Source organism: Vulpes lagopus, chromosome 13 (genome assembly GCF_018345385.1).
Source record: "Vulpes lagopus strain Blue_001 chromosome 13, ASM1834538v1, whole genome shotgun sequence".
Taxonomy (NCBI): domain Eukaryota; kingdom Metazoa; phylum Chordata; class Mammalia; order Carnivora; family Canidae; genus Vulpes; species Vulpes lagopus.
The window spans coordinates 17,322,062-17,348,813 of NC_054836.1; the positions used below are offsets into that span (position 1 = coordinate 17,322,062).

At 33.1% G+C, this 26,752-nt stretch overlaps 1 protein-coding gene across 8 annotated transcripts in view; it reads left to right on the plus strand.

Annotated features, from left to right (window-relative positions):
- The window catches only part of AKAP9 (A-kinase anchoring protein 9), a 157,312-nt gene that overhangs the window by 21,480 nt on the left and 109,080 nt on the right, over positions 1 to 26,752 (plus strand). For 7 of the 8 annotated variants that reach the window (XM_041728301.1, XM_041728305.1, XM_041728306.1 and 4 more), the window contains 7 exons: positions 1,567 to 1,797; positions 4,856 to 4,900; positions 15,256 to 15,309; positions 15,666 to 15,836; positions 16,614 to 16,769; positions 17,625 to 17,822; positions 22,418 to 24,802. In XM_041728301.1, coding sequence (XP_041584235.1) covers positions 1,567 to 1,797; positions 4,856 to 4,900; positions 15,256 to 15,309; positions 15,666 to 15,836; positions 16,614 to 16,769; positions 17,625 to 17,822; positions 22,418 to 24,802 — 3,240 coding nt within the window. The remainder of the gene's footprint in view (positions 1 to 1,566; positions 1,798 to 4,855; positions 4,901 to 15,255; positions 15,310 to 15,665; positions 15,837 to 16,613; positions 16,770 to 17,624; positions 17,823 to 22,417; positions 24,803 to 26,752) is intronic. The other variant, XM_041728304.1, reaches the window with a different exon arrangement.

Sequence of the window (26,752 nt, forward strand, 5' to 3'; positions counted from 1 at the left end):
TATTTGTCACATATTTTGATAGCTAATAATATCATTGTCATTATTAAGATTGTTTTAATACTTCGTAGCATAAGAAATTTGTTGGCCATCTTTGTGCTTGGTCATATAATTAATTATATAATTAATACACTGGTAGTAGATTTCCTTCTTTTAAGGCACAAAGGGACTTATACCTGTTCTTACGCTTTTGTTCTCTAAATGATCAAGTAGCTCAAATTAAATTTAAGAATTGGTGACTAGTAGTTGCTTCATGTAAAATTTAGAAAATTTGTTCCATAAGAAAGGAAATTTCAAATGAGCATAAAGAAAAATACCAGTAGTCTCCAATCTAGAGAGATACCAAAGTTGTAGTTATATTCTTCCAGAATTTATCTATGCCTTTTGAAGTCTCTGAGCCTCAGCCCTGCTTGTCTTTGTCGAAAGAGATGCACACCATTTTCCTTTTATTAAAAAAGATTCTATTGCAATATTATTTTATATATACGACTGTGTCATAAACAGCTTTATTTTTCACATATATTTTTATATAAACATCTTTATTATTATGGATGATATATGTTAACATTATTTTAGTTGAGTTAATCCAGTGTTGCCCAAAGTATATAATGCATACTTCCGATTTTATGTGGTGATAAGGTATTTTAGGTGATACTCTGATCCAATATTAAATAATAGCGAATGGTATCATAAGAAAGTTAATACTTTACCAGGTTTTTTTTTTTTTAGCCCATCTGTTTACAGTAAGCCAAAAGTCTGTTTGATGCTCATATATCCTTAATACTCCTTTAACACTTGTCTGTTTCTCTTAAAATCTTCAGCAGTAATACCTAACTAAAAATTTAGTAATGTAGTGTTATTTTTCGTTACAGTTATTCCTGTTTGCTATTTTCTTTAAGGAAATCACAAGTGATAGTAGCTTTTAATTTATACCAGGATAGAAAGTCTCCTATTAAAATAAATCTAGATTAGTATGCTAGTTAAAACATGTTAAGTTAATGATGAGTATATAGATGGCATTAGGGCATAGCAAAAATCCTGATGATATGCAGATGGTTAGGGGGTAGGAAGCACTATTGTTTAACATTTAAGTTATTTCAAAATTTTTCCCATTAGAAACAAGGCTACAGTGATCATTTGTACAGCTAAATCTTTTACATGGACAAATTACATTTAGTATAAATTAGTAGAAGTCCCAGAAATTTCACAAGGCAAATGCATTTAGACCTCTTATATTTTTGCATAATCTAACATTCAGAAATTACTCTCGCTAAACAGTGAGTGAGACTGCCTATTTTCCCTATTCTACTCAACTCTGGGCTAATTTTTTTTCTTTAGACATAACATTTTCAGTTCTTAATATTTGAATAGCATTCGTTCAGAAGTACCTAATTTCTTTGCAATTCAGTAGTTATATTAAGAACTCTAATAACTGTCCTTTATTTAGTTATCATTTTAGTGATGGTTTGATCTTGTAAAGAAAGTGACTCCAAAGATACTTGCATTTTTCATAGTGACGGTAAAGAAAAATTATCTCTAATGATATGGACAATGTCTTTTTTTCCGTAGCTTGCCCAGTTTCGACAGAGGAAAGCTCAATCTGATGGGCAGAATCCTTCTAAGAAGCAGAAAAAAAAGAGGAAGACTTCAAGCAGTAAACATGATGTGTCAACATACCATGCTTTGAATATTGAACACTCACAAAGTGATGAAATGTACATAAATAGTTCTCAGAGAGTAGGAACAACTGTGACTCCTGAATCTGCAATAATCAAACGTGATGAGGTCTTCTCTGTTGAAGTAAGTATTCATCTAGATTTTTGAATGTTAGAATTCTGAGTGGAAAGTTGTAATGACAACACTCATTAGTACCCTGTGCCATTTTTGTGAGCTTGATTCAATAAACATTTGTAGTACAACAACTGTAATACATCAGGGATTCAGCAACAAGGATACAAAGGGAAATATAACATTCTCTGCCCCTTAGGAAAGTCAATCAAGTGGGGAAGGCAGATGTAAGATAGTCTGTGTACTCTGATTACAGCTAAGGTAACAAAAATGCATATGGAACCTTTGAGTACCATGGTTTATGGGAATGCTAAGCTTAGCTATAGCAAAGAAGTAGGTAAGGCAACCTCTGTGATGAAGAAGCAACATTCACAAGAACATGAAACTATATGATGTGATTTGGAAACTGTAAGAAGTTTAGTTTTAAAAGCATCACAGAATAATGGGGATGGGGTGATGGTAAAGGTGAGAGGCAGGAGATTGCACCTGGCCCATAGTAGGCTCTAAATAAAGACTAGTTTTCTTCCTTTCTTTAGTAGTGTAATTTTCCAGATAAGGTGATGTGGGAGAATTTAAAAGTGGGTTGACATGGTGTGTGGGGTGGAGCTTACCAACTAAGACCAGGAGTAGAGAAGGCTGGGATGCTTAGGAGAAAGAGTGGTGGACGAGAAATATAATAATTATAATTTGGATTGTACACTGCCATATTTATATAGAAACAGATTTAAATGATATATAGGATTTGAGCTTTATGAAAAAGTTCAGGGGTGTTAGAGATTTGCTAAGAGTAGATCTTTTTGTAATTCCCTGTTTAGAATTTTTGAGCATCTTAGCTATGTAGATTGTTATTTTTCATCAAATTTGGGAAGCTTTTGGGCATTATATCTTCAAATATTCTCTCTGTTCTTTTTTGTCCCCTCTTCTGGGTCTCCTATTTTTCATGTTACTATGTTTGATATTGTTGCACAGATCTCTCAGGCTCTGTCATTTTTCTTCATTCTCTTTTAATCTTTTCCTTAGACTGCTTAATTTCAATTGAACTCTAAAAGTCTGCAGATTCTTTCTTATCAGATCTGTCAAGCCCCCTAATAAATTTTTCATTTCAGTAATTTTACTTTTAAAAAAATTTATTATTTTTTTAAATTTTTATTATTTTTTAAAGTAATCTCTACACCCCACATGGGGTTTGAACTCACAACCCCACAATCAAGAGTCGCATGCTCTAGTGACTGAGCCTGCCAGTCCTCTTTGGTTCTTTTATAGTGATATTCTCTATTTTGTAAGGCAGTATCCTTATAGTTTTCTTTAGTATTTTCGACTTCATTTTATTCACTTATTTGACTATATTTAAAATAGGTAGCTTAAATACAGTCTTTGTATATTAAGTCCAATATTTGTGTTTCCTCAGGAACTGACTGCTGTTTTTCTTGTATATGGGCCAAACTTTCCTTTTTCTTTATCTTAGAATTGTTGAAATCTGGACCTTTTAAATAATATAATATGGTAACTCTGGTGCTCGATGTGGTTTGAAGATGTATTTGGTATCTTTTTCTGCATAACAAATCAATGTTTGGGCTTCTCTCTAGAGTTTTAGCATTTCCAGTGCAAAGAGTATCTTATCTTGTTCACCATTTCATCCTCAGAAAACAGATTTTAGTATACAATATATATATATATTTAATCTATAGCTGTTTATTTTTTTAATTTTATTTATTTATTCATGAGAGACACACACACGGAGAGAGAGAGAGGCAGAGACACAGGCTGAGGGAAAAGCAGGCTCCATGCAAGGAGCCCAATGTGGGACTCAATCCCAGGTCTCCAGGGTTACGCCCTGAGCTGAAAGGTGGCGCTAAACCGCTGAGCCAGCCCGGCTGCCCTCTGTACCTGTTTAAAAGGCATAAGTGAATCAACCTTGAGGGCTTGTGTCATGAAAGTATTTTAGATTTAAAAGAGGGTCTTATAAGTTAGGAACCACTGTGACAGAATTTTAGAATACGGGTAAGCTCATTTCTGTTCCTGACAGCAGTTACTGCATCAGAGAGGAGGTAGACTTAGAGCGTGATATTGAGTGACAAATAAAATTTCCTTAAGGATAGATGAGAAGGGGGACGGTGATGGTTCATATTTGTTGACTGAGATGGTCAAATATCTGATTCTCTTTTCTCACTTGTAAATTGAAATTCTTAGATGAATGAGTGAACAGTGAAAGCAGTGAAAATTTAAGTTTCCTCCTTGACTCTTTCTGGTAGTTCCAAACTGAGGGAAGCTCAAAAAGTCACTCCATACCCAAATCCCAGCGATGTAAAAATGAAACAGAAATGTCTTAGAAAGTGTTTTAGAAGCTGCAAAGGTGTTCATAACAATGAAGATTGTGATTTTTATTTCAGGTTGTTACTACTTTTCTAGCCTCAAGATTTGAAGATTTTCTTTTCTTTTCTTTTTTAAAAGTAATCTGTAAGCCCAGAGTGGGGCTCGGACTCACTACCCCGAGATTACGCGTCACATGCTCTACCAACTGAGCCAGGAGCACCCATGATTTTTCTTTTTGAAGAAATTGAACTCTTGACTAACATTTTAAGACTTTCTTTTATTTAAAAGAGACATAAGAATTAGAGGGATGATATCTCATTTGGTGCTTTTGTCTTACAAATGATATATAATACATATTTCACATAGAAATACTATGTGAAAGTACTTCTTGATACTTTTATATTTAGAAAAATGCCTCATGGTAAATTTCAGATGTGTTAGCCATTATGATTCATAGAATGAAAACTTTAAAGGTTTCAGGGCGTGTGGCTGGGTCAGTCGATAGAGCATGTGAGTTTTGATCTCAGGGTTGTGAGTTCAAGCCCCAGTTGGGCATAGAGCTTATTTTATGAATGAATGAATTAATGAATTAATAAAATCCACATACATAAAAATTTTTTTAATGTTTGAATAATTTTTACTAGTTTTTTAGTGATATGTGAATTTTCTGTCATATGTTACTAATCGTAATGGGTTAATAAAGTACAATGTTTGGGGTGGAAAGCCTTAATGTAATTGGTTTTTATTTTTGTTTTAGCCAGAAAGTGAAATTTCAACTACGGCAGATGATTATAGTTCAGAGGTAAGAATAAGTAATATTATGTGGATTGACTTTTTATATTATTTTTGAAACTTATTAACACTATTTCTTGCAACTCATGCTTATGTATTTTTTTATAAATATAATGAAGTATAGCATAACAAAATATAATGTAAATGACCTAGGAAGCCTGAGGGTAATTTTTATATATATATATATATATATATATATTTTTTTTTTTTTCAGACTATTAACTAAGGTCTGAAATCTGTTTGAATAGCTTGGGCCTTAATTAAATGGAGGCCTTAAGTTTCTAGGAAAGTGATACTGAGATTCTAGGATTAATGATTGTCATAAGGTCTCCCTATTCAACACAGTAAAAATTTCATTATACAGACTATTTGACATTTTGAGTAAAACTTTTTATAGATGTTTGAATTCTATATAATTGCATAAGTTTATTTGTTGAAATTAATGCTGCAATTTTTAATTTAGGTGATAAAAGCTAATATAGGCATTGGCCACATTAGGAAATACCTTCTTTATGTGTTATTAATAAATATATGGCATATTATCTTTTTCTTATTCTTTTAGATATCATTGTCATTTCTTTGGTCCAGAATTTGAGGATATGGAAAGTTATTCCTTACTCTGAATGGTTCAGCAACTCAGTGTATTCCATAAGTTTTGATATATTGTATGTTTCTTATACCAAGAAACGAGACAACTTCATGTTCTTAAATGAACAGATTACTGTTTTGAAATGCTAATGGGAATACAAACTTTGATACTTCAAAAGTATAATGTGCTTAAAAGCTGGGAATATACTCAGTAGTAATCTGGTCAGGAAAATAATTAACCAAGGTTAAATAAATAAATTGGTACCTGGTTTATGCTACATAAAGTTGCCCATAGGGGATGTATCTCAATTTAAGATACATTCAGAGAATCTGACCTTGTGACTTTAAATTTGGGGCTTATATATGAAAACAACACTGCTTTTTACTTCTATAATGCCTTACATTCTTTTTTGAAAAATTTATTTTTACTCATTATTTTTAAATTGAAGTATAGTTGATATGGAATATTATATTAGTTTTAGTTGTACAACATAGTAATTTGACATTTATATACATTACAAAATGCTCCCACAATAAGTGTTACCACCTGTTACCATACAAAATTATTTTAATATTGTTAACTATATTCCCTGTGCTGTACTTTACATCCTCTTGGCTTATTTATTTTATAACTGGAAGTTTGTACCTCTTCTTCCCCTTTACCTGTTTCTCCCATCGCCATACTTTCTCTCCCTCCTGGCAACCACCAGTCTGTTCTCTGTATTTATGAGTCTATTTCTGTTTTGTTCATTTATTTTGTTTTTTAGATTCCACATATAAGTGAAATCATAGGGTATTTGTCTTTCTCTCTTTTTTAAAATATTATTTGTTTCTCTGATCTCTACACTCAACATGAGGCTCAAATTCATGACCCCGAGATCAATCATCTGATGCTCTTCTGACTGAGCCAGCCAGGTGTCCCTTTCTCTGACTTATTTCACTTATCCGTGTTGTCACAAATGGCAAGATTTCATTTGTTTTTATAGCTGAATAATTTTCCATTATACACACACACACACATACACACACGTATATTATGAAAGCAGCACTGCTTTTTTCTTTCTATAATCCCTTACATTTTTTTTTTAACAGATTTATTTATTTTTTTTTTTAATTTTTTATTTATTTATGATAGTCACAGAGAGAGAGAGAGAGGCAGAGACACAGGCGGAGGGAGAAGCAGGCTCCATGCACCGGGAGCCTGATGTGGGATTCGATCCCGGGTCTCCAGGATCGCGCCCTGGGCCAAAGGCAGGCGCCAAACCGCTGCGCCACCCAGGGATCCCAATCCCTTACATTTTTTAAAAAATTATTTTTATTCATTATTTTTAAATTGAAGTATAGTTGATATAGAATATTAGTTTCACATATATGTATATGTATGTGTGTGTTTGTATATGTATAAAATGGAAAATTAATCAGCCATAAAACAAATGAAATCTTGCCATTTGTGTCACATATATACACATATATATATACCATATCTTCTTTATCCATCTATTGATGGATACTTGGGTTGCTTCTATGTCTTTGATATTATAATAATGCTATATACAGTAAGCACAGGCATACAATATATCTTTTTAAATTGATGTTTTCATTTTCTTCAGGTAAATACTCAGAAATTAGAATGAATCATATAGATCTATTTTTAATTTTTTGAAGGCCTGCCATACTATTTTCCATAGTGGCTGCACCAATTTACATTCCCACTTACAGTGCGTAAGGGTTTCCTTTGTCCTACATTCTCACCGACACTTGTTATTTCATGGTTGTTGTTTTTTAAATAGCCGTTCTAATAAATGTGAAATTATATACATCATGATAATGAGCATTTTTTCATGTGTTTGTTGGTCATACGATATCTTCTCTAGAAAAATGTCTGTTCAGGCCCTCTGCTCATTTTTTAATTGGATTGTTTGGGTTTTTTTGCTTTTCTTTCTTTCTTTGGTGTTAAATCCAATTAGTTATTTTCATTAAATTTATTTTTTATTATTTTTAAAATTTTTTATTAAGTTTTTAAATTTCAACTCAGTACAGTTAACATATGGTATTATATTAGTTTCAGGTATACAATATAGTGATTGATCAATTCTAAACATTACTCAATGCTCATCATGATAAGTGTACTGCTTAATCTCCCATCACTTATATCACCCATTCCCCCCCCCCTCCCCTCCCCTATGGTAACCCTCAGTTTGTTCTATGTAGTACTTATATGTGGAATGTAAGAAATAGTACAAGGGACCATAAGGGAAGGAGAGGAAACTGAATGGAAGAAAATTAAAGAGGAAGAGAAACCTTGAGAGACTCAACTCTGGGAAACAAACTGAAGATTGCTGGACAAGAGATTGTGGGGGGTAATGGGGTAACTGGGTGATATGCATTAAGGAGGACGTGGGATGTGATGAGCACTGTGTGTTATACTATGTGTTGGCAAATTGAATTTAAAGTTTTAAAAAAGAGTCTGTTTCTTCATCTCTTTTTTTCCCCTTTTGGTCATTTGTTTCTTAAATTCCACATATGCGTGAAATCATATTGCATTTGTTTTTCTCTAACTTATCTCACTTGGCATTATATTCTCTGCTATGAGTTTTTTTTTTAATATATTTTGGATATTGGCCTTTTAATGGATACGTCATTTACAAATATCTTTTAGTACGTTGCCTTTTAGTTTTGTTGATGGTTCCCTTCATTGTACAAAAGTTTTTAGTTTGATGTCGTTTCAATTGTTTATTTTTGCTTTTGTTCCCCTTGCCTAACAAGACAGATCCAAAAATATATTCCTAAGGCTGAGGTATAAGAGTTTACTTCTCACATATTCTTGGAGGAGTTTTATAGTTTCATGTCTTTTTTTTTTTTTTTTTTAGATTTTCTTTATTTATTCATGAGAGAGACACAGAGAGAGAGAGGCAGAAACATAGGCAGAGGGAGAAGCAGGCTCCATGCAGGGAGCCCCATGTGGGACTCGATCCTGGGACTTCAGGATCATGCCCTGAGCCAAAGGCAGATGGCTCAGCCACTCAGCCACCCGGGCATCCCTATAGTTTCATGTCTTTAATCCATTTTGAGCTTATTTTTGTGTATGGTGTTAAGAATGGTTTCATTCTTTTGCATGTAGCTGTCCTGTGTATTTAGCAGCATTTATTGAAGAGATGGTCTTTTCTCATTGTATATTTTTACCTCCTTTGTCATAGATTAATTGACCATATAAACATGGGTTTTTTCTTAGGTTCTCAGTTCTTTTCCATTGACTATGTGTCCATTTGTGTGCCAGTACCATACTGTTTTGATTACAATAGCTTTGTAGTATGGTTTGAAATCTGTTCCCTCCAGCTTTGTTCTTACTCAAGATTACTTTGGGTTTTTGGGGTCTTGTGGTTCCATACACATTTTAGGATTATTTGTTCTGAGTTCTGTGAAAAATGCTATTGGTATTTTGATAGGGTTTACATTGAATTTGTAAATTGCTTTGAGTAGTATGGACATTTTAACTATATTAATTCTTTAAACCCATGAGCATTGTATAACTTTCCCTTTATTTGTGTCATCTTTGGTCTTTCATCAGTAGTGTCTTACAGTTTTAAGAGTACATGTCTTTCACCTCCTTAGTTAAATTTATTCCTAGATAATTTATTCCCTTTGATGCAGTTGTAAATGGGATTTTCTTAATTTCTCTATTTTGTAATTTAGTGTATCGAGATGCAACAGATTTCTATATATTAATTTTAATGTCCTGAAGCTTTACTAAATTCATTTATTAGTTCTAATAGTTTTTTAGTGGAGTCTTTAGAGATTTTATATGTAGTATCATGTCATCTGCAAATAGTAACTGAGCTACAACTGCTGTGGGTACACTGGTGGGTAGGGCTGGCCCTGGCATGGCTTAGCCAAGAGGCCTGGCTGCAGCTGCTACAGGTATGCTGGCGGGTGGGGTTAGTATGCAGTGTGACTTGACTGGGCGGCTCGGTGGCCACTGTCATGGGCATGCAGATGAATGGGATTCCTTAGAGCAGGGGTCACTTTGCAAAAGTGCCTGCCAGGGCAGTTGAGTTGGTTGGAATGACTTTGCAGGGGAACACCAGAGCAGGGTGAGTGGTGCTAGGAAGAGAGTGTGTCAGAACTGGGGCCCACCTGTTTCAAGCCAGATGGGCTGAAGAAGACCAAGAAAAATAGTACCTGCTAGCACTTCCATTCCCAGAGAAAGTTCCTGCAGATCCTTGCCTGTATAGCACAGTCCCTAAAATTAATAAAATCTTCAGATATATAGTCCAGATGCTTTGCAAACTGCTACCTCTGGGCTGGGTCTCTAAGCAAGGTGATGTTGTACACTGGCCTTTTAAGAGCAGAGTTGAGGTTTCTTATAGACCTCTCCTCTCCCAGAGTTAAGCTGGTTTAAATCCAGATGTTTATGGGGGCTCATATTCCACGTGCAGATCGACGGGGTGAGGGGTGCCCAGTGCAGGAATGCACCCCTTGCTCCTCAAAGACCTTCACACCTGTGATATCTCTCCTGCTTGTGAGTTGCCACAGGGGAGGTTTAGTCTCTGATTGCATTTCTACCCCTTCTGCCCTTCTTGATGTGGCTTTTTCTATCTTTAGCTGTGGATGAGCTGTTCTGCTAGCCTTTAGGTTGTTCTCAGTGAGTTGTAGTATATGTAGTTGCAGCCTTGGCATGCTCGTGGGGAGAGGTGAGCTCAAGACCCTTCTTCTCAGCCATCTCGCTCGCTTTCTATAATGCCTTAATTCTTATAGTTTGTCTTTCTTGATTGAAAGTTTCAGGTGTTTTTGTATCTGAACTGCCCATGTCTGGGATACCCCAGGACTCCACAAAGTGCTTTTTTTTTCTTTATACTAAGGTAAATTTTTTTATAAGCCAAGTGGTTACAGGTCAGACCATCTCATTTATGCCTGTGAAATTGATTAAATTTATATAGCCACTTTTTCACTTTGGGATAAGAGAGTAAACTTTAATTTTTATTAATACAGATTTGAAAGGTAAGGACATCAAAAGATTGTGATTTTTAAGTTCTCTTTGAAAATATTATTGGAAAGTCTTATTACAAGAAGTTACTTTTTGCCTTGATTTTTTAAACTATAAAACTGGTGGGAATTACAAGGTCCAGAAGAATGTATTGAAACTATTTATCTGTGATACCTAATAAATATGATGTATTTTGAAGTAAGGTACAAGTAATATTTAATTGTAATTCCTACAGATAGAAGTTAAAGTATACTGACCATGGTTGGACAACAAGAAATATATTTGGGGAAGCCTGGGTGGCTCAGCGGTTTAGCACCGCCTTCAGTCCAGGGCCTGATCTTAGAGACTCAGGATCGAGTCCCATGTCAGGCTCCTTGCATGGAGCCTGCTTCTCCCTCTGCCTGTGTCTCTGCCTCTCTCTCTCTGTGTCTCTCATGAATAAATAAATAAAATCTTAAAAAAACCCAAGAAATATATTCTACATGTAAATGTGTAATTTCTATATATTTGCATATATAGTCACATATATTATTGTTATGTACATGAGTAATTGTGTACATGGATAAATATATACCTATACATACATATGTATTTTTTTCCAAGCAACATTTCAGGAAACATAGTTCTGTTTACTATGTGACATGTCCTTTGACACTCTTTAAAAAATTATTTATTTATTTATTTATTCATTCATTCATTCATTCATTCATTCATTCATTCATGAGAGACAGAGAGAGAGGCAGAGACACAGGCAGAGGGAGAAGCAGGCTCCATTGCAAGGAGCCCCATGTGGAACGTGATTCCGGGACTCCAGGATCACGACCTGAGCCAAAGGCCGATGCTTAACTGCTGAGCCATCCAGGCATCCCAACACTTTTTCTTTTTAATGGTGGTCACAAAAACTAAATGGATTAACTGATTTATAATTTGAAAAAAACAGAAGATTGTACACTAAAAAATATACTTATGAAATAATTTTTGACAGATTGACCTGATTTGTTCATAACCCTTGTGATACATATTTTGGGCCTGGATTCATGATGGATTATACTGTGACAAAGTTATATATTCTCTTTGTCCATAGAAAACACTAGAAAAATTGTGAAATGTTTGAAAATGTTTCATTAAGACTGCTGATACGGGGACTGGTTGAATCCATGATACTCTGGGCTAGTTTTGAGGCTTTAGCTATTCCTGTGGTGTTAAAAGTGGTTTAATTGAGCTAGAATTACAGGGGACTTCTAAGCCATAGTCCCACTTTCAGGAGGCAGGAGAATCATCAGTGAGCCCAATTTATAAAATGTGGGGTAAATCTCATCTAGGAAATACATAGATTGTAACTTTATTTTAAATGCCAGGTTTGCAAAGTTTTAATAATCTTAGCTGCTTTTGTTTGCATTGGAGCATTTTTTTTTGAATTTCAGAATTAGTTTTGAATCGTAGGTAACATAATTATCTTGTGTGTTTTTTAAATATTGCTGTCATTTTTCTGGTATGTAAGGAAGTAAGGTAATATAGGACAACAGGAGCTTTGAAGCCTTAGTTCAGACTTCAGCTTCATCACCCCCAAAGTGTATCAACTTGAGCCCATCACTTAAACTCTGCAGTTTTTTCACCTATGAAACAGGGGTATCTACTTCACAGTGTAGTTGTGAGGGTTATTTGATAATATTTAGTATGGTGTTTGGCATAGAAAAAGATGATTGACAAAGTTTGGTTTTCTTTTTTTACTGCTCTTCAGTAGAAATACACATTTCTTCACACTAAGTAAATGGAATGAGTGATGACAATTCTTTTAACAAATTATTCTCAAAAAGATTTCAGGTTCTGATTACTTACTTAGAACTTAATTTGGAAATTTTATGCACACAGATATGATATGTACTTAATTTTCTTGACTTCATTGGCTGGTGTTCTCATTGGATTGAATAATGGATTCAGGCCTAGAAAGAATTAGATAATATTATCCTATGATACCTAATAAGATCTCTTTTATATAAATGTGTACCCAATTACATATACCAGAGAAATCAGACTGAATAAAAAATGCCTTTCTTACAGATTAATTTAAATTATACATAATCTTTTCAGTCCTGCATGAAGAGATATTTAATAATCCAAATGCTCTATGTACATGAAATATTTTTTACTGATAGCCTTTAAGCAGGGTCATTTGAAGAATGTTGCTAATGCTGGAGGTAACCTAGACACATGACAGGTAAATTAATCGGCTTTGCTAAATATGGAAAGATGAGGTGATAATAGTGCTGCATAACTCTCATTACGGATTTCATGTGATTATTTAGTACTACTTAAGCAAATCACTTGTATGATTCATGATATTTTTGAAATGACTAGCTGGAGTTGGAGACACAGCCTATAGCCATGAAGTTGTATAAAATTAGCCTTCCAACTTTGACTTTTTTTTTTTAACCTTACCTCATTTTCTTTTTCTCCCTCCCTTAGCTCTATTGAGGTATAATTGACAATTAAAAATTGTATATGTTTAAGGTGTACAGTGTGGTGTTTGATATTCAACTTTCACTTTAAATGGATGATCTTAACCTCATTAGTTACTTGGCTCCAATTCCATGAGTCACCTAGGTATATTGAACTCCTGTTTTTCATGAACTTTTATGATTCATCAGATTCTTATTTTATTAAAATATCCATTATTAATATTTTGAATGTATATAGTACCAAATTAAGTATGATAAGGATAAGATACTGATAGTAAGTTAGTCTTTTATGTTTTTAAACTAACATCTACTGAAAGGAAAAGGTTTTGGTGTGAAGACCATTTTATGGTTATAAAAATGATCTTGCTCTGATTTTTTCTGAATAGTAGTATTTTTTGAGATGATACTTACCTCTACAGAACATTTTAAAATTGAAAATATACCTTACTTACACTTTTCCAAGTCTTAATGTTGTCTGTGCATTGAATAAATCTGTGAATTCAGAAAGAATATATTAGTACAGCCTAATAATTAAATAACTTTGACAAATGCCACACAGTTAAAATAGTACGTTAAGAGAAGTTGGGCTTATCTTCAGCTGAGTTTATCAATCTAATCTTTGTGTTTCAAGTTATTAATTTACTTTCACACTAAGGTTTACCAAATATAAAATATAAAGTTAGAAGACTGATATATGAAGAAGGGATGAATGCTCTAGCCTTTAGGTATCAACAAAGTAATTATCTACATTAAAAAACAGAATAATGCTAACTATGATCCCAGTATTCTGCTGAGTATTTCTATTCTAACTTCAGAATATAGTTTGTATTAGTTTAGTCCTGGTGGATAATCTTTGTTACCTATCTACATAGTATTAAATGTTTATAATTTATTAATAATGATTTTTATGTTTGTTATAATAACATTAAGTTTTAAAAATGATCAAGTATTTTAAGATGTAGGAGTTTCTCAAGTGTAATTTTGCTTAAGTTAGGGAGAAATTAAGCTGAATGTTGCTATATAATGTGTTAGATACAATCATTATAAACTGATAAATTAATAATCTCCACTTAAAAGGTGTATTCTTGCTTAATATATTTGAAGATATTCATAAAATCCATTTTATTATACTGTAACTGTAAAGTAAAAATTTTAGTAGATGCTTATCAAAATACTTCATTTCAGAATCAAGAAAAGCTAATTAAAATTTCAGAGGATTTAATTGGAAAGTTACTTCAATTGACTTAATATTAATAATCGTACTAGAGTTAGTACACCTGTCTTCTGATAGTTTTCACAAATTACAATATTGTGTTGACATAAAGATGAATTTTTTTTTTTGCTTTATTTTTCAGAAATTATACTTAGAAAAAAAAGGAATCACGCTCTGTTACAGAATTCCCAAGTAGTATCCTCACTTTTTTTTTTTAATTTTAAGTAGGCTTCACACCCAGAGGGGGGCAGGCTTGAGCTCATAACCCTGAGATTAAGAGTCACATGCTATACTGACTGAGCCATCCAGGCTCCCCTATTTTCACTTTTTAAAATGATGTGGTCTATTTCCTCTTTCTAGAATGTTCTGTCCTATGTATTTCAACAGTACAAACTGTATTATCTTGGACTTTATTAATGTAGAATTATGAATAATTAACTTGTAAGCAGAAATGAAGTACTTTTGTGCACTGTTGGGGGAAGGAGGAGTTGTTAAATAGATTAATTGATCTGAAATTAATCTCCCACCAAGTCAACCCAGGAGACATATTCTGTCATTCCTCTTCCTCCCATCAAATGTCTGTGATTGAAGCAGTAATATGTCATGGAAAATCTCTACATCAGTCAGGGTTGGCATGGCTCTTGTTTTCCCCAGGGACAGTTGGCGTAGGAGTCATACTCATACTTCTTGACCAGTGTTCAGCGAACCAGTAAACAATTTTACTTTAAAGTAAATAGAGCTTAATACAAAAAAGATTATTTAAATGATTATAAGGCAGCATTTCATAGAAGAGGATTTAGTAACTTGAGGTTTATAATTATCCTTCTGAAGACACAATAGAAACTGCACTTAGTTAGAACTTTAATTCACTTGAACGAAAATGTATATAGTACCATGTCTTTCACATTGTAAACACTCAGATGTTTTGGGAATCATTGGCCTTTTAAATGATTGTAATGTCTCTTATATATTTAAATTTAATTGCTGTATCTATTTTTGCCAATGAAGCATTTTCCCTGTGCATAAAATATACATGAATACAGTCGGCAGAAATATAATTGTTAGCTTTAAATAAAATTCTATATAAAATCATAATATATCAGGAAATTGTTTTTGTACAGGTAAATGGTTGCAGTTTTGTGGTGAGAACAGAAAAGTCTACAAATTTATTAAGGGTATAGTATTTAAAACTACTCATGATACTAATGTTTTATACTATTTAAAACTATCTGGCTTTACTAACAAAGCTTTTTCCTGCATGCACTTCTTTCTGTGTGTGATTTCTAAATGCTTTTAATGTTTAACAAAACAAAATTAGGCACTTTTTGCTATAAATCTCAATTATAACAATTAATGATATCATGTTTTTGCTTTTAAGGTGTATATCACACTAATAACAAAGTAGGTTGTCATTCCAGTAAACTCTCAGGTGATAAGTGATACTTTAAAGTGGACTTTGCTATGGAATTCAGTATTTAAATCCCTCTTCCTGAGGAGTGTTGTTATTATTAAAAATCTTGGATTGATTTAGGAAGAAGAATTTGGTGCTGATGATTCTTACTCTGAACATGGAGCACAGTACAATCAGACCCATCTAGAGATGATGGAAAATGAATTGGCTGGCAAACAGCATGAGATTGAAGAGCTGAACAGAGAACTAGAAGAAATGAGAGCCACCTATGGTACTGATGGACTGCAGCAGGTATGTGTACTTTATGAGGCTTTTGTTTTATTACAGAGACAAAATAGGAAATTTGAATGATAGTAGACCTATGTTCTTTAAAGATGAGGTTTTTAAATAGTAACTTTAAGTCATCTTATATTTGTTGTTATAACTTTTTAACTTTATTAGAAAGCTAGGCAGAAATCACTTCTGTAGGATAGATGTTTTTGTAATCGGCCTGAGAGAAAATTAAGGTGCAAACCACATCGGACTATGATGCCTTAAACTCATTAAAAATGTCAGCGAGTCCTTGTAAAAGTAACTGTTTGTGGTTAAAATGACATCTGTTGTTTGTGGCCGTTAGTTATGAAAACAAGGTGGAAAAGGCTATTGATGAGGATGACAGGATATATTTTAATTTTATCCTCTGCAGAGACAAATGAGAATTGAACATGTCTGATGAGGTTGCCTAGGAACAGATTGGGGTATCCCTAAATATAAAGGCACTTGTCCTTCTAGAAACCGATAAATAGATAAATTAGACCTAGTGTGTTTTGTTCCTTCATTCAAGTAATTATTTTTAAGTTGATTTGGAAATAAAGCCAATTTCTGCAAGCTAACCTTTCAAATATGGACAAGAATGGATAAGGTTACTGACAAATCATAATTATTCTGCCAGTGCATTTTAACAGTTATATATTATTATATTATTATTATTAATAATAATAATTATTATATTATTATATATATTACTGTAGTAATAATTTTGTTTAAAAAATAAGCCTGGCACTTTTTATTTTCATTGATGTCTTTTAGTTACAGGAATTTGAAGCTGCCATTAAACAAAGAGATGGCATCATAACCCAGCTCACTGCTAATTTACAACAAGCAAGAAGAGAAAAGGATGAGACGATGAGAGAATTTTTAGAGTTGACAGAACAGAGTCAGAAATTACAAATTCAGTTCCAGCATGTAAGTATTACTGATAGAACAAAATTTATTAGATTTTTAGTAATGAATTTTTTAAAGTGCTCTAATTTTCAGAACAAATTAAATTTAAAATCCATTTGTATTATTATGTATCATGTTAGAAAAACTAGTGAACACCTGTTGTTAACATTAACCAAGAATTTACCTCCTAGTTCTCTTGTGATTTCTTGCTGTTATTTTCTTTGTACTTCTTCCTGGACTATCTATTGAAAACCTACAAAATCTTTTAAGTCTGATTGGGTGGAATTTTGCAGAAATTAAGATGTAGTCACATCCTACCTTTGCCAACCCTGCTATGGATTTTATTTTAGTTTCTAAAATGGTAATTAGAATGTGTTCCTTTTACCTTTAATCAGAGCTATAAGAATCTAATTGTATTAAAGTTTCTGCTGGCAAGTAAAGAAAATAATTTAAGATAATGTAAGCAAAAAGGGTGGAAATAAAATGTAAGGATATAGGCTTATCTTACAGAATTCAAGATGGAAATGCAGTCAGGCTTCTGATATGGTTTGGAATCAGAAACTGGAAAGTCATCCAGAATCCAAGAAGTACTGTCATTCAGGCCCCATTTCTTTGTACATGTCTGCCTTAGTCTTAGCTATCTCACTAGATTATTTTCTCTGCTCTATGATGGGAAAGATAATCTTATTGGTTCAGCTTGGATAATGTCCCCATAATTATCTGATAAGCCATGGCAGCATATTTGCTAGAGTTTCAAGCCTGTGATTCTAGCAAATTTCCCAGAGAGCAATTATGAGCCGAATAATACCCCAAAAGTATATATCCTTAGTGCAATCTCTTTAGAATTTAACTTGGGGGTTTCTTTCTGTTTTCAAGTTACAGGCTAGTGAAACTCTAAGAAACAGCACTCATAGTAGCACAGCTGCAGATTTATTACAAGCAAAACAACAGATCCTCACTCATCAGCAACAGCTGGAAGAACAAGATCATTTATTAGAAGATTATCAAAAAAAGAAAGAAGACTTCAAAATGCAAATTAGTTTCTTGCAAGAGAAAATTAGAGCATATGAAATGGTATGTTTATTTTAAGGAAGTCAGCCAGTGTATAGCCACTGTATAATTGGAGGGTTTTTTCTACAACTGTTTATTTTTTTTTGTTATGTACATGAATTACAAAATTTCATAATTAAGAAAAGCTCTTTAAGTATACAAAACAACTTATTTTGAAAGTAATTGGGAGTCTCACAATAATCGTTTTTAAGATAACACTCATTACTGAGTTCTTTTAGAAGTGATAGGCCTATGTTACAGTTAGTTCTTAGGAGAATCTAAATTTGTAAACAATTTCTATTTTTTTCTTTTTATCTAAAGGTATTTTTACTCAGTTTAGCAGTGGTTATGAAATCCTGAAAATATTTTCATGACAAAATGAAGTTTTATGGATTTTAATTAGAAAGAAACTATAGTAGATTCTTTACTTATGGTAGTTATGTTTTATAAAGTTACCTGGGACACTTACTTAGCAAATAGTGCTCATAGGGAAAAAAAGAAAATATACATAATTTATATATTTATATTTGATTCTATATATGTATATATATATGTACACATATGCTTAAACACATGCATATATATATTCTAGGAAGTATATTTATATATACATAGATACATAATACATCTTATAGATTATAACCTGAAATCCTAAAAACAACTCCTCCTGGTAGATTTTGTTTATTTTTCAAAAGGGAAAATGAGGTTCACAAGTGTTAAGTGACTTGCCTGAGGCTACCCTACTGACACTTGCCGGAGTTATGATTCAAATCCATACAGCTGGCCCAGAACCATATTTCTTGTGCTATATTGCACTGCTCCCTTTTGTCTCTATCCTCTTCTCCATCCATGTTCTACTAATGAGCAGAAACATGAAGTCAGAATATAGTTTCCTTGTTTGACATCAGCTTTGGAAGCATGCATGTCCAGCAACTCAAATTTTTTGCTGCTCTGTGCATTTCTGCAAATGACTGTGAGTATCGATTTTGGAATTACAAATACATTTTAGCAAGATGGATTCACGTATAGGGAATCTGTGAATAGTGAGGACAGACTGTACATATAATATGGTTCTTTTTACAAACAGTAAGTTCTTCTGCAGGAAGTTGAGAAATAACCAAGACAAGAATATTGTTTAGATAATAATAAGATTATTAGCTAGCATTTATTTTTCTTAACTTGGTACCAGGCAATACTCAAAGCATCTTATACATACTAACTCATTGAATCATTTTAGTAACCTTATGAGGTAGAGGTTCTATCATCATCCCCATTTTACAGATGAAGAGATTAAGGCAAAGCAAGGTGAAGTAAATTGCCTATCACACAGGAGATAAGTTGGTAGAGCCAGGTTTCAAACCTAGCTAGTCTGATTTCAGAGACCATGCTTTTAGGAAAATAGGAAACATACAAATTTGAGATACTGAAATTATGAAACAGTATGCTTTACAACCAAGATAATTTAAAAATCATTATTAGTTTACAGAACACCTATTTTGTACTAGGCCCTTGCAAGAGATAGTCATGCCTAAGATGTGCCCTTTTCTTTCCTGGAACTCATGGTTAGGGCGTGTACACAAGATGCCACAAAACGAGGGTAAACATAGGTAAAAAGTGTTTTCAGTAGGTCTGGCTTCATAAGGGAAGCAACTCAGGGTGGGCTTTAGGGGGAGATAATATTTGAGACAGGTCTGTAAGTTGAGATAATTTCTCCATGATTATGTTTTCTCAGCAATAGGCATTATGTGTGGCACATTAGCAGCTAAAAAATATTCATTTGGTAAATAAGTACACTATGAATCTGAACTGGTAGAGATAAGAAAGGCATTTTAGACAAAGTATGGAGTATAACTAAAAACCTAAGCTGAAACATGTTAAAAAGGTCTGGATAGCAAAAAAATAATTTAACTAGAAATAGTCTTTGAAAGTGTGTCTGTACAGGAGGAAGTGTAGAAAGACAGTCTAGGCCTCAGAAGAGTTTGTAAATTGAATTTTGTTGTATTATATTCAGTAGGCAGTACTATTTGAAAGTATTTAAAACTAATCATTTTCATAAAGGGAATAAACTTTATTTGAATGTTAGAATACTTTTATCATCAGCTTTTTCTTTGTTTCATATATATATATATATTAGATATATATATATATTTATTTATTTATTTATTTATTTCTCCTTTTTTTTTTTTAATTACTTTGTATGAATCCCCCTGAGTAGTAGTTCCATCAGTGCAGCTGAGTGACTAGAGCATTAGGGTGGTAGTTGAAACTGCCGTGGTCCCCTAGGCAACTACACTGGTGATTCCAGCCTCATTCTCATTGTCCCTAATCCTCAGAACTTCCTATGGTGCAGTGATCACAGGCAGGAAGTCTGTTATTCCCCACTCCCTCTGGTCTGTTTCTAAAAACAGAGGGATTGTATCTTAACCACAGGGCTGTCTTTTGCAACACAAAATAAATGGTTTAAAACCATATATTTTGAAATAAACAGTACTAAGAAACAATGAAACATGAATTTGTATTGTTTAGTAAGTGAATGAAGAATTATTGTTTGCAGTTTTATCAAACATATTGGACAATTTTGAATTATGCAACACTGTCTTATGAGGGTTCCTCCTCTCGAGTGAAAATCAGGAAATAGAAGTATTACAGATTTTATAATAATGTTAACATTCCAAGACTAATTACTTACTTAATAACTCAACTGAAGTTGACCTCAATGAATTTTACTTTCTTATAGATTCCAAATGCCTTATAGATACTTTCTAGTATATGTGTATTATATTTGTATGTAGCACAGTGAGCATAAAATACATTATATATTTATTTTCTTTCAGCTTCAAGCATAGTCCATGACATAGAAGAAATATTACATTTATTTTACAGATGAAAACACTGAGATTTAAGACAATAAACTGACTTAAACGTCCTATTGTAGTACAGAAATTAAAGTCAGAAGTCACAACAGTTGGTAATAATTTTTAGTGACATTGGATGGAATATGAGATACCAAGAAAAAAGCTGATAGGATTTTGCTCAAGAGGCTTCACAGGATGGCATTTATTGCCTTAAGTTAATTTACATAGTACAGTATCTGGCCTTTGACTTGTAGACTCAGAAGTCTGGTTTTTATCTTCTATCAACTTGAGACTTGAACTATCTCAGAAGTAAGCTCAGATTTTCCAAGTTGAAGAGGCTAATGTTTAAACCTTAACTATAAGATTATTAATTTACAGTGAGAAATAATTATCACAGGGACCTGTATATTTCAAGTTCATTGGATTTTATTTTCTTTCTATGGACAAATGAATTTGAAAAGTCAAATAATAATAGAAAGTTATTTGGTGAGCTTGAGATCAAAGATATTAGAGGAGTCAAATGTTCCATAGCATTAGGCTATGATAACTTGATGTATCATCTCACAGTAGGAAAGTCATGATTGTGGATTGAAATTCTTAAATTCTAAATTGAACACCAATAAAAAATAAATTTATTGTTAAAAAAAAATCTTAAATTCTGTTTGCTACAATGCCTTACATTGCTTTCTACATTAGATATGGTTTTCCCAGAGGGATCAGAATTTTCAGTCTCAAGGCCCTAGCCTGTGCTGAAATGAGTATTGGCAACTCTCTGAGGTTTTCCTTTCACTGGGCTTTGACAGTTTAGATACATGAATACATTCATTCAAGGTGCCTTTAAGTCCTCTGTGCCTGGAACTCCTGTCTCAGTAAGGTGATTTTACTTACCTACTGTTTTCTGTCTATTCAATAGATTCTACTTTCTTGGTACTTGGTACCTCAGCCTTTAACTGCTTAGGCAACTAAGTAACAGAGTCAAAACTGTTTCTAGGGCTTCTACTTGTCCTTCTCTTGCCCTAACACTCTTATGAATGATTGTGATTACGGATGTGCCTTGACCTATGTCTTAGGTTTAGGCTTTTATACAATTCCAAAGTAGAGGCCCCAGTCAGAACTGGAAGAAAATATCTGTCCTGCTTTCAAATTTCTTTTCAAACCTAAAGTCTAGGATCAACTTGATATGCCATAAGTAGTTAGTTGTCTTGCATGTCATTTGGGGTTTAGCCACTTAGGTTTTGGATATCCCTAAATTTCTGATTTACTTACCCACAGGAATGAAGTTAAGGCAGATCCATAGGAACCTGTTGTTTTATTTTTGTAGCATTTGCCCACCAAACACCTTCAAGTCACTAAAATACATGGAAGGAATCTTGATTTATTTTTAAGACTTTCTTCCAGAATTATAAAGAGTACTATAGCTATTGAAAATATTAAGCTCTTAGAATATTTATCAGTTAATAAGATGAAAATGTAATGGTCTAGACATTTTAATCCTGCTAATTTTGAAATTAATACTTTTAACCATAGCAGTATAAGAATTTGTTTCTTCCAGGAAGACCAACACTGCTGTAGTGTTGGGTACACAAGTCTTATCTCATTGGCTTGGGAAAAATTAAGGGGCAAGCCTTACAGTTACTTTTTATAGAAGTATGAAGAAACAAAACAAAACCAGACTTCTCCCAGTCTTTTGGTATTGAGGTTAAGCAATGTAAGTTGCCAGGAACTAAAAATGCCATTTATGTTTTCATCTTTTTCTTTCTAAAGGAACAAGATAAAAAAGTAGAAAGCTCAAATAAAGAAATACAGGAAAAAGATGCAATAATTGATGAATTAAATACAAAGATTATCGAAGAAGAAAAAATAACTCTAGAGCTGACAGATAAAGTCACAGCTGCTGATAAATTACTGGAAGAATTACAAGAACAGGTTGTACAGAAGAACCAAGAGATTAAAAATATGAAATTAGAGCTGTCTAATTCCAAGCAAAAAGAAAGACAGTGTTCTGAGGAAATAAAACAGTTAATGGGGACAGTTGAAGAACTTCAGAAGAAAAATCATAAAGATAGCCAATTTGAAACTGATATTCTACAAAGAATGGAACAAGAAGCACAAAGAAAGTTAGAACAGCTCCGGGCAGAGCTGGATGAGATGTACGGGCAGCAGATAGTACAAATGAAACAGGAGTTAATAAAACAACACATGTCACAGATAGATGAACTTAAAATACAACACAAGGGAGAAATGGAGAATGCTTTAAGATCATATCCAAGTGTTACAGTGAATGAAGATCAAATAAAGTTAATGAATATGGCAATAAATGAACTGAATATAAAATTGCAAGATACTAACTCTCAAAAGGAAAAACTCAGGGGAGAGCTAGGAGTAATTTCAGGAGAAAAGTCTGTTCTACAAAGACAGCTTAAAGATCTTTTTGAAGAATTGAGCTTTTCAAGGGAACAGATTCAGAGAGCTAGACAGACAATAGCTGAACAAGAAAATAAACTCAGTGAAGCACATAAATCTCTTAGTACTGTGGAAGATTTGAAAGCTGAGATTGTTTCTGCATCTGAATACAGAAAAGAACTAGAACTAAAACATGAAGCAGAAGTTACAAATTACAAGATAAAACTTGAAATGTTAGAAAGAGAAAAGAATGCCGTATTAGACAGAATGGCTGAATCGCAAGAAGCTGAATTAGAGAGGCTGAGGACGCAGCTTCTATTTAGTCATGAAGAAGAACTTTCCAAACTAAAGGAGGATTTAGAAATTGAACATCGAATAGATATTGAGAAACTTAAAGATAACTTAGGCATTCACTACAAACAGCAGATAGATGGCTTACAGAATGAAATGAGTCAAAAGATAGAAACCATGCAATTTGAAAAAGACAGTTTGATAACTAAGCAGAATCAATTAATTTTGGAAATTTCAAAACTCAGAGATTTACAGCAGTCCCTTATGAATTCAAAATCAGAAGAAATGACTCTTCAAATCAATGAACTTCAAAAAGAAATTGAAATACTCAGGCAAGAAGAAAAGGAAAAGGGTACACTTGAACAAGAAGTTCAAGAATTACAACTTAAAACTGAATTATTGGAGAAACAAATGAAAGAAAAAGAAGATGACCTTCAAGAAAAATTTACACAACTTGAAGCAGAGAATAGCACTCTTAAAGATGAGAAGAAAGCCCTTGAAGACATGTTGAAAATGTATACTCCTGTTAACCAAGAAGAATTAATTTTCATAGACTCCATTAAGTCCAAATCCCAAGACTGTAAGTGGCAAAAAGAAATAGAGATACTTACAGAGGAAAACGAGGACCTCAAAAAACAATGTATTCAGCTAACTGAGGAGATTGAAAGGCAAAGGAACACTTTTTCATTTGCTGAAAAAAATTTTGAAGTTAACTATCAGGAGTTACAGGAGGACTATGCTTGCCTTCTCAAGGTAAAAACTGACTTAGAAGACAGCAAAAACAAACAAGAAGTAGAGTATAAGAGTAGGCTTAAAACACTTAGTGAAGAGCTTCATCATTTGCAAAGAATAAATCCAACTATACTAAAAATGAAAAGTTCAGTCTTTGATGATAACAAAACTTACACAGGAGAACCATTGGAAACTGTTGAGGTTGTGGAGAAAGATACAACAGAACTTATGGAAAAACTTGAGGTAACCAAGCGAGAAAAGTTAGAACTGTCAGAGAGACTGTCTGATCTTTCTGAACAATTAAAACAGAAACATGGTGAGATTAGTTTTCTGAGTGAAAAAGTGAAGTCTTTAAAGCAAGAGAAAGAGCAAGTTTTATTGAGATGTAGAGAGCTCGAAATCATCATTAATCATAAAAGGACAGAAAATATAAATGTGAGTGATGATCAGTTAGACTCTTTAAAAGATGGAGTTATGACTATAACAAGCAAGGATTCTGGAGGGTCAATTTCTAAAATAAATAAAGATTGTGGTGAAGAATCAAAAATAATGGAGGAATATAAAATTCCTCTTGAAAATACAACTGTTGGAAAAGCAAGCAAGCAAGAACAGTTGTTTTTGGATCACTTGCCATTAGTGAGAAATGGATCATTGCTTGGGACAACTGAACCAAATAGAAATGATAAACTTCAGTGGGAACTCAGTGTACTTAAATCAGAACAGGTATGTTTCCTTAATTATAAATGCTAAAGCATAGTGAAAATGTACATTTCATACAAAAAATATTTTCATCCTAAAACACCAGTTAATCTTACAAGAGAATGAAAATGAACTCTGTAATGTAATTCTCATTTGGGCCTATCAGCTATTGTTGCTTTTATCTGTTTTCCTTAAAAACTATCACCTTTCTTTCAGGTAATTTATGTTATACTCTTCAGGAAATAAAAACATAGGAATGGTTTCACACTTTCTTTGGAAAAGCAAGAGCTTAAATTTCAAAGTTTGGTTTCAGCATTTTGTTTCATATTCATATTTTCAAAGTTCCACAACTAAAAATTAACTGAAACTTTTAGGTACTTTATAGTTATTAAGTAGTTATAATACTATATTTCCTTGAAAAAAAATCTCAACTTAAGTCCTAGAGTTTTCTGAGTACTGTGTAAAGCTGAAGAGGACAAAAATTATTAATTCTAACTATAACAAAACAATACGTATAATGAGTAATAATAGATACTTTTAACAGATTGTATTTGCTGGATACTGATAGTAGAAATAACTGAAAAATTCCACTAAGTATCTTGTGTAATGCTGCTGAGTCAAACTTTGTTTTTCATTTATGCAACAGATTATTGAATTTCCAGCCAGGTATAGGAGTATAGTAGCAAGCAAGAGAAAAAAGATTCCTGCTCTGAAAGAGCAAGAATATATTCTAGTGAAGGAGGCAGACAGTAGTAGACAAGGAAACAAGTAGAGTAGTTAGAAGTAGTGATAAGTCCTCTAAAGAAAACAGAACGGGTAACGTAATAGAGAATGATGGGTAGTGGTGATGGCAGGACTAAATAGAGTGGTCAGGAAAGGTCTTTTGGAGGAATTGACATTTGAACTGAGATCTGTAAGACTAAGGGGGAGCCTACCACATGCAAATTAGAGCAGTTGTGAAGACGAAGATGAGTTTAAGGAACTGAATGAAGATGTGTTTAGCTGAGTTTGAAAGCAGGAGAGCAGAAGAAAAAGTTTGAAAAAGAGAAGAGACAAGATCTTGGAGAGCCTTACAGACTTTGTGCGAAGTTGAGATTTTATTCCATATATAATAGGAAGCCTTTGGAAAGTTTTCTCTTTTTACTTCTAATAGATACAGATCGTATGATGGAGTTATATTACAATAATCCTATGTAAATTCAGATACCTTAAGTTGAAGATGAAGTTAATGTATTTAACCTGCTGAACATCAAAGCTTAACCTAGTCTACCTTAAACATGCTCAGAACATTTACATTAGCCTACAGGTGGGCAAAATCATCTAATACAAGACCTGTTTTATAATAAAGTGTTAAATATCTCATGTAATTTATTGAATACTATACAGAAACTAAAAAACAGAATGCTTGAATGGTAAAAAATGGTTGTAAGTTTATTGTTTGTTCATCCTTGTGATCATGTAGCTGACTGGGAGCTGTGGCTCCTTGCTGCTCCCCAGCATCATGAGAGAATCATACTGCATATTTAACTCAGGAAAAGATTAATATTAAAAATCTGAAGTATAGTTTCTACTGAGTGTGTGTCACCTTTACATCATTGTAAAGTAAAAAAATCCTAAGTCAAACCATTTTAAGTTGGGGACTGTGTATCCACATTTATCATCTTATATCAAATATAAAGATATTTTACATTTTAATAACCTAAATAGAATTTAAAAATTCAAATAGCATAACTGTTAATGCTTTGTTAAATATCTGGAATTTTCTTCAAAAGCGTAATGTGGTTATAATGTAATTACTCCTAAAAATGCCAGAGATCATTTAGCGTTTTAAAAAAGACCTTGTTAGAAGAGGACCTGAATTTGAAGCTGTCAGAATGGTCAGATTTTCTAAGAATTTTGTTTTCTCTGCTAAAGGCATTTTTATTGACATTCAGATACCTTCTCCTTGAAATTAACTTATAAAGGGAGTAAAGG